Source organism: Watersipora subatra, chromosome 5 (assembly GCF_963576615.1).
Source record: "Watersipora subatra chromosome 5, tzWatSuba1.1, whole genome shotgun sequence".
NCBI lineage: Eukaryota > Metazoa > Bryozoa > Gymnolaemata > Cheilostomatida > Watersiporidae > Watersipora > Watersipora subatra.
The window spans coordinates 38,108,789-38,122,065 of NC_088712.1; the positions used below are offsets into that span (position 1 = coordinate 38,108,789).

The 13,277-nt window shown below is 33.6% G+C and overlaps 1 protein-coding gene across 2 annotated transcripts in view; it reads left to right on the plus strand.

Moving 5' to 3' along the window:
• The first annotated feature begins 493 nt into the window (after window positions 1-493).
• The window catches only part of LOC137396361 (TNF receptor-associated factor 5-like), a 50,256-nt gene continuing 37,472 nt past the window's right edge, over window positions 494-13,277 (plus strand). For both annotated transcript variants that reach the window (XM_068082600.1, XM_068082601.1), the window contains exons 1-3: window positions 494-611; window positions 3,254-3,385; window positions 4,960-5,197. In XM_068082600.1, coding sequence (XP_067938701.1) covers window positions 562-611; window positions 3,254-3,385; window positions 4,960-5,197 — 420 coding nt within the window. In that variant the 5' untranslated portion in view covers window positions 494-561. The remainder of the gene's footprint in view (window positions 612-3,253; window positions 3,386-4,959; window positions 5,198-13,277) is intronic.

The following is a 13,277-nucleotide window of genomic DNA, read 5'->3' on the forward strand; positions in this document are numbered from 1 at the left end:
CCTACAAAACAAATGGGTTTTTGAGTTGACCAAAATAGTGAATGCAAAACAATGTCAAGTTCTTTGAAATAAATTAACCCACAGATTCTGGCAAATAATAAAGCCATTCTTGCACCTGGTTTGTGGCGTGGACCGACCTGTTTTCACTTAGTGCGGAGCTGTACTGGAGCATAAAATTGTTTGAGCTCCTAATATTTGATCAGTTGGAATTGAGTTGAGCTATGCAAAAGTACATGTCCAATACAGCTCTGATTACATTTCATAAATCTATCTATCAGACATGGTTTTGGCACAGGTGGCAATGGGGCTATGATGTATTCAATATGTTCAATCATGTGTTACATATGTTAAATGTGTTAATCATGTGTTCAACAATATGTTAATATAAATTTTCAATTTGGGAGTTAGTTTAAGAGTGTTTAATTGTCAATTAGCCAAGTTCAATTAGCCAATTAATCTAGCCAATTATTGTGTGCTTAATATTTGTGTACATAGCTGTCAGCTGCCGCAGTCTGCTGGAGCTAGGCTAGAAACAAGATTGAAGTTTATAGAAGGACAACAATGGCTGCCGCCAGTGAAACAACAAACATGGACATTGAACAGCATAACAGGTAGGATCTTACTGATCTAAATCATCTAATGACCATTCTAGCAGTTACATGATTTCCATTGTTCATGTGTTCTTTGGACTCCTGTTTGTAACACAAATGCTACAGTAGTTCTGCAATTGTCGATTGCTGCAACTGTAAAGGTTGTACGATTGGAGTCTAAATGTCATACGCATACCCCAAGTGTTGAACATATGTACTGCTGCATATACTGAACATATATAAATGTACCCTTAAACCATAACTATCACGAACAACTTATCGTTTTTACTAGGTAAATCAGACACGCTGATTCCGATTTTGTACTCAAAATAAAGATTAGTCCTTAACCTTCAAAGTCATTTAGGCTTTTTTAAAGCGTTTCAATATCCGTTTCGAACACAACACAATCGGCATTACAAGCTCCGCCCATAAATATGTGACGAAACCTAGCTTTTTCAGAAACGGAAGCTTAGGAATGTTTAGTCCGATTTAGAATAATAGAGATGGGTGTCTTAAAACCCATTATTATCTAAATCCAGCCTGTAAAATAATTTCAGTTTTTTTGTGAAAGGGATATAAACTATTTAAAATTGCTTGTAGCTTGTTACATGACGTTTAAATGGGCTGGACGCCGAGAAAGATTAGCTCAAAAAGCGCGGTTTAATCACAAGCTAGCGTTGTTATCGCGCTTTTTAAATATGCAATGCTAAATAGCTTATCTACCTTTCAGAAAAGACTGATATTATTTTTAAGGCTGAATTTAGATATTAATGGATTTTAAAACACCCATCTCTATTATTCTAAATCGGTCTAAACATCCCTACGTAACTTCTGTTCCTAGAACGCTAGGTTACGTCACGTATTTATGGGCGGAGCTTGTTATGCCGATCGTGTTGTTTTCGAGACCGATATTAAAACGGTATAAAAAATCCTTCATTACTCTGAAAGTTAGTGGCCTAATCTTTATTTTGATTACAAAATCGGAATCAGAGTGTCTGATTTACCTAGTAAATACGATAAAAGTTGTTCGTGGCAGTTATGGTTTAAGGTCCAAACACACTAGGCGATTTTATCGCGTGGGTCATGAGGAGGGGGAGATATCATTGGCGTGTGCCTAAACACACTCGAGCGATTCACCAGCAAACTACGTGTATATAGTGTGCACGCTCACAAACTGTCAATAAATTTCCCGTATCATTAATTTCTTCGGAGTTGTTAATAAATTTAGGTAAGTCAATATGGCCTCATCTAGGCAATGACGTAAACAACTTCCACCTTTGTTATTAGGCCTATCTCACTTTCACGGATTGTACACTACAAGAAGATACAGTGAAACATGGATAACTCACTCGGATATATCGAACACATGGTTAACTCGAATGGATTTGCTTGGTCCGTTCCCACGCAATGATAAATGGCTTTATATAACTTCACCTCGGCACCGTTAACTCGAACAGTTTTTTGCCAAATTCACAAACGCGGTTTCCGTTCAATTTATTTCGAAGGAGTTTCCACTAGCCGCGAGCTGAGACTAATCTGCTTTCTTAACGAAAGCGCTTTTTATACGCGTATAGTGTACATATAATTTCCCCCGTACCGTATAATGGAACCGAAAAATAAATCGTATAAAAATGATTAATAGGGTCGCTAAGACGTTCGCTTAGTTACGGCCAAGCTATAAACGTTGGAAGGTATTAGCGATAAAAATTTAATAAAGATAGACACAGCATGCAAAATACATATTGTAACAGTGATTATATGCGGATACATAAAGATAGAATGTCACAAATAGGCTCGTGGCTTGGCGTCTGCTACAACAGACATCCGCTTTACGATGACATCACGCAAGCAAAGAAAAGCGTGGAAACCTTCTGACAAACTTAAAGTACTCGAGGAAATCGAAGCAGGACAAAAGCAATCAGCATTATCAAAAAGAGAAAATCTTCCAAAATGTACAGTGTCAACATGGATTAAACAAAAAGAAAGAATAAGATCGTTATGTGACCAAAATTCATCAAGGCTAAGAGATCGTTCAACGTCGCACGATGATTTGGATGGTGTTTTATTGACTTGTTTTAGACAAGTGCGTAGTGAAGGCGTACCTCTCGATGGGCCAATTTCGTTAGAAAAGGCGAACAAGTTTTTAAGGACTATAATAACTGTTTAAAATCTATTTCTACAATAAGTCACACTGTTGATCTTTGTCAAAAAAATACCTTGTCACAGACTACACTCGATAAGTTTTTTAAATGAAACAACTGATCAGATGTAAAGCATGCTTTTTTGCATTGGTCATAAATGTTTACTTATGTCCAGTTTTGAAAATTATCAGAAAGAATAGATATTTTTCTATTCGGCTGAGATTTGTTTGCAGTTTTAGGTGATGTGACTAGGCTTGTAGTTGGCTAGTAGTATTGGCTAGTAGTATTGGCTAGCAGCTTAGGCTAGCAGCTTTGTTATTTTTTCATTGAAGTAGTTTCAAGACACTTGGGCATTGATTTTCAGTCAAGATGGTTGTAGCTTGGTCAGGTTAGTGGATCTTTCATTATAATCCTGACAGCATGGGTCTGCATTAACAGAAAATCCATTGTGAAAGTTTGGAAGTAAAGGGAAGCTTCTAGAAGCTTGTGAAATGATGATATATTCTACTTGGCTTTTTACAGCGTTTCATCATCAGCGGATGAATTCTCTGTCCGTCCTGTGTTCGTCAGGACTCAATACCTGATAAAACATTATGTGTGTCGGCTCTGTCAAGATATTCTAGTTCAACCTCAACAGACCATATGTGGCAGAAGGTAATGAACACGCTTTTAATCTGTGAACTGCTGCGTATCCTTGCATATCAGCCGAGTTTAAACTAAAAATTACCAAACTAAGGCATCGGCTTATACGCGCCTAACGCTGATAACACTCAAATGATATGACGTTATGCCAACTTAGTTCAACAACTACAACTCGAACCATGCTAAGAATGCTGCTGGTAGTCTGTTAGTTATCTTTGGCCTCTTTGCTACTACCATGGGACACGAGTTGAGCATGTTCAGAGTCAGATGAGTTATCACTGTTACTATAGCTTGCAGCATTCTTATTATTATTACTAATGGCATTATTATTACTACTAAAATTAGTCACTGTCACTAATACTATTGCTCAACAAATAATCATCAGAAGTACATTGATCTAGAATTACTGACGCCTACATAGCTGTAATGTCTCTGACATGGCTCATCATCACGAAGAAAAAATCGTGCTAAAATCTGAAGCTTTAGCAAAGTGAAACTAAGTTCATTGTGGGCTGTAAACATTTTTCCATTTGTTCAACATGGCCAGTAGATTGTTTCCTTTCATTTAACTGCAGACGCTACAAACTAATTAACTACTCACTATTGCGAAATGTTTTGTAAAGCCCGGTTCCCATATACGTGCTTTGCGACGAGCGACAGCACCGCGGGCTATTAGCGGTGAGATGTGAACCTACACGCCGGGTACCGCCGGTAGTTGCCAGCGGCAATGCAATAGTTTAGCTCTGTTCAAATTTTTCACAAGGCCACAAGCAAAACCTTCCCGAAATGCACTGTACAGGTGAAGGTCAACATTATAGGAACAGCATGGCGAGCGAACATTTTATTTGATTACACGATTATGTTTAGCGATGCAGCTTTATATGTGAACAGATGCCGTCGAGCCAAGCGTCGCAAGCGTTTTGCTGCACAAGTTATCGCCAGAGTCTCGCAGTCGATATGGGAACCAGGTTTAAGAAGCCTAATAAAACCGCACCACATGACCTTGGTCATATGCAGACACTGTGCCGAGCCGTTCTACGCAGCTCTTTCTATGCAATGGGCTGTTGCTCTTTGCTGTGATAGGTGTGTAAGGTCAGCTTATATGTAAATATTTATATTTTAATATTTATATACATGTATATAAATGTATTTATATAAATGTATTTATATAAATGTTTATATAATATTTATATATCTATTTTTATATAATACAAACATATATAAATATATATGTTTATATTTATTTATATATTTTTATATTTATTTAATATTTTAAATTTTTTACATTTATCAAGATTGGATTATGTTTGAGGATATACGGCATTAAAATTATATTATAATAAATGTATTATAATGTAAATATATTATTTACATATAAAATATTAGAAATATAAGCTACTTTTTTGCAAAGTTTATTCCCATTGTTTTGAGATTGGCTATTAGAATGTGCTATTATGAAGATGGACTCTCGGAGAGCCAGACGGGTTTGAATTCATGCTTCCTATCATCATGAATGGTGACTGTACATAACAGAGCATGACTACAAGCAACTGCTTCCTTGCCGTTCACAAGTTTCGCTGTTTTAGAATCTGTAAAGCCTGCATAGACAGAAAGTTTGGTTCAGAGAATGTCATCCCGTGTCCCATGCCTCATGATGATATTGATGAAGATGAGTTAGCTGAGGAACCCTGTCAAGAAACAGGTCTTCATAGAAATCAGGTTGTACCAGACTCAGCTAGTCTACGAGTTCTACTCAGAGAGAAATGTTTCTGCCCTCATAAAGTATATGGATGTTCCGACACTCCCATGTGGAAGAAACTAAAGGTTTGTGGTATTTTTTAGGATTTGCTGAGATTATCTCTGTAGATTTTGGTTGGTTTTGTATAGGTCCAGAATTTTCAAAATGAAATCTCGAACCAAAGCTAAGTAGGGGTTGTTTTTAGCGCACCAACTTGTGAGATGATTGTTAGGCCTTAAGACGCGTTTACACCGGGCTCATCTGTCGGAATTGTTTCCTCACCGCTAAAGTCAGTTTGGTATAAAACACAGCATGGTTGTAAAAACTGTTTTGTCTTAGTCGCTGACACAAGATCGGCGAAATTCTGCAGACTATGTTGGTCCGTTTTTGGCGACCATCATTGACGGAGTACAACAAGAAATTGACCAATCAAATTGCGCAATTATGCCAATAATGCAAACATAAAAAATGGTAGTGCTTATTTTGTTCTCCCAAAGGATTAGTTGAAAGGTTTGTTTGGTGAAAAAATCTATTTATATTGTGTTGGAAGTCTTTTTTTTATAGTAAAATCAAAATTTAATTTCTGGTTGTTTGAAGCATCAGTTATCTTGTAACTGGCTAAATTGTACATACATTCGACCAATCAGTATCGTCGACCAGTCATTTGAAGATGTATATGTGTAATGAATTGTGCGTTATTGTTTACGAAATGCTAGCAGAGTTCCGCATTGCATCCACCGATCGCGATCTATTTCTGATGAAATGATCTTTTGGTAGCACTGTGTGCAGAACATTTCAGTGGTGCATTCGTGCACATGACGATAATGTTCAGTGAAGCTGAAGAGGTTTGACCTTGAACGACAAACTTCGCTCGAGCATCGCCATAGTATTTTAATCTTTAGAAGTCTAGAAACTGAGTGAAAGAATGATATTATTAGAAACGATGAAAGGAGATGCGAGTGAAAATAGTCCTTTGTCTGTCTCAGCGATGATTTAGTTTAATTCAATCGGATAACCAAGAAGTTCAGCTATCAGTTTTGTACGATCATTCTGCGTGTAAGCTTTGAACGCTCTTAATTCATTTTTCAGCTGTCCTAAACAACACACAATCTTTATATGTCATCAAATGTATGATGGAAACTGTAGTTGTTTTATGGTAGTGAACATAGGCACTTCAGTCAGTTACAAACAAGATTGTGCTTCAAATGGCTTTAATGTTTGATCATTGTACATGAGGACCTTCAGATCTTAACAACATGTTGTTAACAGACTGCGTCATCCGAACATGGCCCAGCAGAGCCTTCGTTATTTATAGTACAGTAATACCTCAACTTACGAGTGCTCCAATGTACGAGAAACTTGAGATACGAGCCAGCTTTTAAGCAAGTTTTAGCACTAACATACGAGCCATGTTTGAGATACGAGCACGTGAGTCAGTTGCCAAGTATGCCGGAGGTGTTTTATGAGAACAGCATCACTCTGTATTTTTCAACTGCTCAGGTTATACTTTTGTACCGTGTCTTTTGTGCGCGATTTTCAGTGCAGAATTATGTGAATTAAAAGTACTGTGCGTAGACCGAAAGTTTGCCAGTAAAATGAAAGATGAAATGCAAAGAAAAAGCACATGATAACAATTACTAAACGGAAAATTATTGAAAATATATGCGAAATGTGTATGCGTCATTGAGCTAGCTCAGCAATATGACAGAAATACATCCACAATTATCAAACAGAAGGATTATATCAGGGCATTTAGCTCGCAAAAGGACTAACCGTAGTTTCTAAACGGCGCAGCGATCTTCACGACCGCTGATGGAAAGACTGCTCAGGCATTGGATAAAGGATCAACAATTGGCCGGTGACAGCGTAACTGAACAACGCTATGTGAAAAGGCCGGTACTATCTATCAAAACTATAAACATTCGGAAAAGTTGGCTAGTGGTCGTACATTAACCGTTTGTGACGACACATGTGTTTGTCCTAATCGCAACATGTTGAATGGGCGGCAAAGGCAAACGTCCTTAGATAGGCTTATCTTAAAACGGCCAACTAGTCGTGAAAGCGAAACAAAGGAAAAAATAGCTAACTAGCGAGAAACTTGAAACTATGAACGCCGAAGAAATTTTAATTACGTCAAGTTAAAAATGAAAGTTTGCTTTTAGGTTTGCTTCTAAGTTTGTCTTTTGAGACTTTGACAAAATCCAAATTTATCAAAGTTAACTGTTGTAATGAAGGATAACTCTCTATAACTCCCTAGGATATCTCCCTCTCTGGCAAATGCTAGCGTTAGCTGCTATTGTATGTATTTAATTTTACATTTTAATTAATCACATTTTCTTGCATTATTTTTATTTGTTGCTTTTTAAAACCTTGTGGTAAGTTAGGACAATAACCAACATGTTCTTTCAGTTACAATATCTTGTTTTGAGTGTTTTATTTGCATTTTTAGAGTATGAAAACCAATCAATATATACTTAATTGTTCTATATATAAATAAATTGCATCAACATGCGAGTATATTGACATACGAGCTCAGTCTCGGAACGCATTAAGCTCGTAAGTCGAAGTAGGACTGTATAGTAAAGGTCATATACTAAAAGGTTTGCTCAATGAGCAGTAAGCCTTTTTAGTACTATCGACGTCATGGAGATTACATAAGGTGGCCAATTAGTGTGGGAATGGCTGTGCATGAGTGTTATGTGGTTTAAAGTAGTTGTATTAATAATTAAGTTAACAAATAGGATCATGTTCAAAGTAAATTATACGTTAAATTACCAAATTAGTGTTTCAAATAAGCACAATAATAGTTAAACTGGTAGAAAAATTTTGTCAACAGCTGAATTACTCATTAAATACTCAAGTAAGCATGTGAAACACTGCATTAATCATGAAATACTCAAGTAAGCATGTGAAACACTGCATTACTCATTAAATACTCAAGTAAGCATGTGAAACACTGTATTAATCACTAAATACTCAAGTAAGCATGTGAAACACTGCATTAATCGTTAAATACTCAAGTAAGCATGTGAAACACTGCATTAATCATTAAATACTCAAGTAAGCATGTGAAACACTGTATTAATCATTAAATACTCAAGTAAGCATGTGAAACACTGTATTAATAATTAAATACTCAAGTAAGCATATGAAACACTGTATTAATCATTAAATACTCAAGTAAGCATGTGAGACACTGTATTAATCACTAAATACTCAAGTAAGCATGTGAAACACTGTATTAATCATTAAATACTCAAGTAAGCATATGAAACACTGTATTAATCATTAAATACTCAAGTAAGCATGTGAAACACTGTATTAATCATTAAATACTCAAGTAAGCATGTGAAACACTGTATTAATCATTAAATACTCAAGTAAGCATGTGAAACACTGTATTAATCACTAAATACTCAAGTAAGCATGTGAAACACTGCATTAATCACTAAATACTCAAGTAAGCATGTGAAACACTGTATTAATCACTAAATACTCAAGTAAGCATGTGAAACACTGCATTAATCGTTAAATACTCAAGTAAGCATGTGAAACACTGCATTAATCATTAAATACTCAAGTAAGCATGTGAAACACTGAATTAATCATTAAATACTCAAGTAAGCATGTAAAACACTGCATTAATCATTAAATACTCAAGTAAGCATGTGAAACACTGCATTAATCATGAAATACTCAAGTAAGCATGTGAAACACTGCATTAATCATTAAATACTCAAGTAAGCATGTGAAACACTGTATTAATCACTAAATACTCAAGTAAGCATGTGAAACACTGCATTAATCGTTAAATACTCAAGTAAGCATGTGAAACACTGCATTAATCATTAAATACTCAAGTAAGCATGTGAAACACTGTATTAATCATTAAATACTCAAGTAAGCATGTGAAACACTGTGTTAATCATTAAATACTCAAGTAAGCATATGAAACACTGTATTAATCATTAAATACTCAAGTAAGCATGTGAAACACTGAATTAATCATTAAATACTCAAGTAAGTATGTGAAACACTGTATTAATCGTTAAATACTCAAGTAAGCTTGTGAAACACTGTATTAATCACTAAATACTCAAGTAAGCATGTGAAACACTGCATTAATCACTAAATACTCAAGTAAGCATGTGAAACACTGTATTAATCACTAAATACTCAAGTAAGCATGTGAAACACTGCATTAATCGTTAAATACTCAAGTAAGCATGTGAAACACTGCATTAATCATTAAATACTCAAGTAAGCATGTGAAACACTGCATTAATCATTAAATACTCAAGTAAGCATGTGAAACACTGTATTAATCATTAAATACTCAAGTAAGCATGTGAAACACTGTATTAATCATTAAATACTCAAGTAAGCATGTGAAACACTGTATTAATCACTAAATACTCAAGTAAGCATGTGAAACACTGCATTAATCACTAAATACTCAAGTAAGCATGTGAAACACTGTATTAATCATTAAATACTCAAGTAAGCATGTGAAACACTGCATTAATCGTTAAATACTCAAGTAAGCATGTGAAACACTGCATTAATCATTAAATACTCAAGTAAGCATGTGAAACACTGCATTAATCATTAAATACTCAAGTAAGCGTGTGAAACACTGCATTAATCATTAAATACTCAAGTAAGCATGTGAAACACTGTATTAATCATTAAATACTCAAGTAAGCATGTGAAACACTGCATTAATCATTAAATACTCAAGTAATCATGTGAAACACTGCATTAATCATTAAATACTCAAGTAAGCATGTGAAACACTGTATTAATCATTAAATACTCAAGTAAGCATGTGAAACACTGTATTAATCATTAAATACTCAAGTAAGCATGAGAAACACTGCATTAATCATTAAATACTCAAGTAAGCATGTGAAACACTGTATTAATCATTAAATACTCAAGTAAGCATGTGAGACACTGTATTAATCATTAAATACTCAAGTATGCATGTGAAACACTGTATTAATCATTAAATACTCAAGTAAGCATGTGAAACACTGCATTAATCATTAAATACTCAAGTAAGCATGTGAAACACTGCATTAATCATTAAATACTCAAGTAAGCATGTGAAACACTGTATTAATCATTAAATACTCAAGTAAGCATGTGAAACTCTGTATTAATCATCAAATACTCAAGTAAGCATGTGAAATACTGTATTAATCATTAAATACTCAAGTAAGCGTGTGAAACACTGAATTAATCATTAAATACTCAAGTAAGCATGTGAGACACTGTATTAATCATTAAATACTCAAGTAAGCATGTGAAACACTGTATTAATCATTAAATACTCAAGTAAGCATGTGAGACACTGTATTAATCATTAAATACTCAAGTAAGCATGTGAAACACTGCATTAATCATTAAATACTCAAGTAAGCATGTGAAACACTGCATTAATCATTAAATACTCAAGTAAGCATGTGAAACACTGTATTAATCATTAAATACTCAAGTAAGCATGTGAAACTCTGTATTAATCATTAAATACTCAAGTAAGCATGTGAAACACTGTATTAATCATTAAATACTCAAGTAAGCGTGTGAAACACTGTATTAATCATTAAATTCTCAAGTAAGCATGTGAAACACTGTATTAATCATTAAATACTCAAGTAAGCATGTGAAACACTGCATTAATCATTAAATATTCAAGTAAGCATGTGAAACACTGCATTAATCATTAAATACTCAAGCATGTGAAACACTGCATTAATCATTAAATACTCAAGTAAGCATGTGAAACACTGCATTAATCGTTAAATACTCAAGTAAGCATGTGAAACACTGCATTAATCATTAAATACTCAAGTAAGCATGTGAAACACTGTATTAATCATTAAATACTCAAGTAAGCATGTGAAACACTGCATTAATCATTAAATATTCAAGTAAGCATGTGAAACACTGCATTAATCATTAAATACTCAAGTAAGTATGTGAAACACTGTATTAATCGTTAAATACTCAAGTAAGCATATGAAACACTGTATTAATCATTAAATACTCAAGTAAGCATGTGAAACACTGTATTAATCATTAAATACTCAAGTAAGCATGTGAAACACTGAATTAATCATTAAATACTCAAGTAAGCGTGTGAAACACTGTATTAATCATTAAATACTCAAGTAAGCATGTGAAACACTGCATTAATCATTAAATACTCAAGTAAGCATGTGAAACAATGCATTAATCATTAAATACTCAAGTAAGCATGTGAGACACTGTATTAATCTTTAAATACTCAAGTAAGCATGTGAAACACTGTATTAATCATTAAATACTCAAGTAAGCATGTGAAACACTGCATTAATCATTAAATACTCAAGTAAGTATGTGAAACACTGTATTAATCGTTAAATACTCAAGTAAGCATATGAAACACTGTATTAATCATTAAATACTCAAGTAAGCATGTGAAACACTGTATTAATCATTAAATACTCAAGTAAGCATGTGAAACACTGTATTAATCATTAAATACTCAAGTAAGCATGTGAAACACTGTATTAATCATTAAATACTCAAGTAAGCATGTGAAACACTGTATTAATCATTAAATACTCAAGTAAGCATGTGAAACACTGTATTAATCATTAAATACTCAAGTAAGCATGTGAAACACTGCATTAATCATTAAATACTCAAGTAAGCATGTGAAACACTGTATTAATCATTAAATACTCAAGTAAGTATGTGAGACTCTGTATTAATCATTAAATACTCAAGTAAGCATGTGAAACACTGTATTAATCATTAAATACTCAAGTAAGCATATGAAACACTGTATTAATCATTAAATACTCAAGTAAGCATGTGAAACACTGCATTAATCATTAAATACTCAAGTAAGTATGTGAGACTCTGTATTAATCATTAAATACTCAAGTAAGCATGTGAAACACTGTATTAATCATTAAATACTCAAGTAAGCATATGAAACACTGCATTAATCATTAAATACTCAAGTAAGCATGTGAAACACTGAATTAATCATTAAATACTCAAGTAAGCGTGTGAAACACTGTATTACTCATTAAATACTCAAGTAAGCATGTGAAACACTGCATTAATCATTAAATACTCAAGTAAGCATGTGAAACACTGCATTAATCATTAAATACTCAAGTAAGCATGTGAAACACTGAATTAATCATTAAATACTCAAGTAAGCATGTGAAACACTGTATTAATCATTAAATACTCAAGTAAGTATGTGAGACTCTGTATTAATCATTAAATACTCAAGTAAGCATGTGAAACACTGCATTAATCATTAAATACTCAAGTAAGCATGTGAAACACTGCATTAATCATTAAATACTCAAGTAAGCATGTGAGACACTGTATTAATCTTTAAATACTCAAGTAAGCATGTGAAACACTGTATTAATCATTAAATACTCAAGTAAGCATGTGAAACACTGCATTAATCATTAAATACTCAAGTAAGTATGTGAAACACTGTATTAATCGTTAAATACTCAAGTAAGCATATGAAACACTGTATTAATCATTAAATACTCAAGTAAGCATGTGAAACACTGTATTAATCATTAAATACTCAAGTAAGCATGTGAAACACGGAATTAATCATTAAATACTCAAGTAAGCGTGTGAAACACTGTATTACTCATTAAATACTCAAGTAAGCATGTGAAACACTGTATTAATCATTAAATACTCAAGTAAGCATGTGAAACACTGTATTAATCATTAAATACTCAAGTAAGTATGTGAGACTCTGTATTAATCATTAAATACTCAAGTAAGCATGTGAAACACTGTATTAATCATTAAATACTCAAGTAAGCATATGAAACACTGTATTAATCATTAAATACTCAAGTAAGCATGTGAAACACTGCATTAATCATTAAATACTCAAGTAAGTATGTGAAACACTGTATTAATCGTTAAATACTCAAGTAAGCATATGAAACACTGTATTAATCATTAAATACTCAAGTAAGCATGTGAAACACTGTATTAATCATTAAATACTCAAGTAAGCATGTGAAACACTGAATTAATCATTAAATACTCAAGTAAGCATGTGAAACACTGTATTAATCATAAAATACTCAAGTAAGTATGTGAGATTCTGTATTAATCATT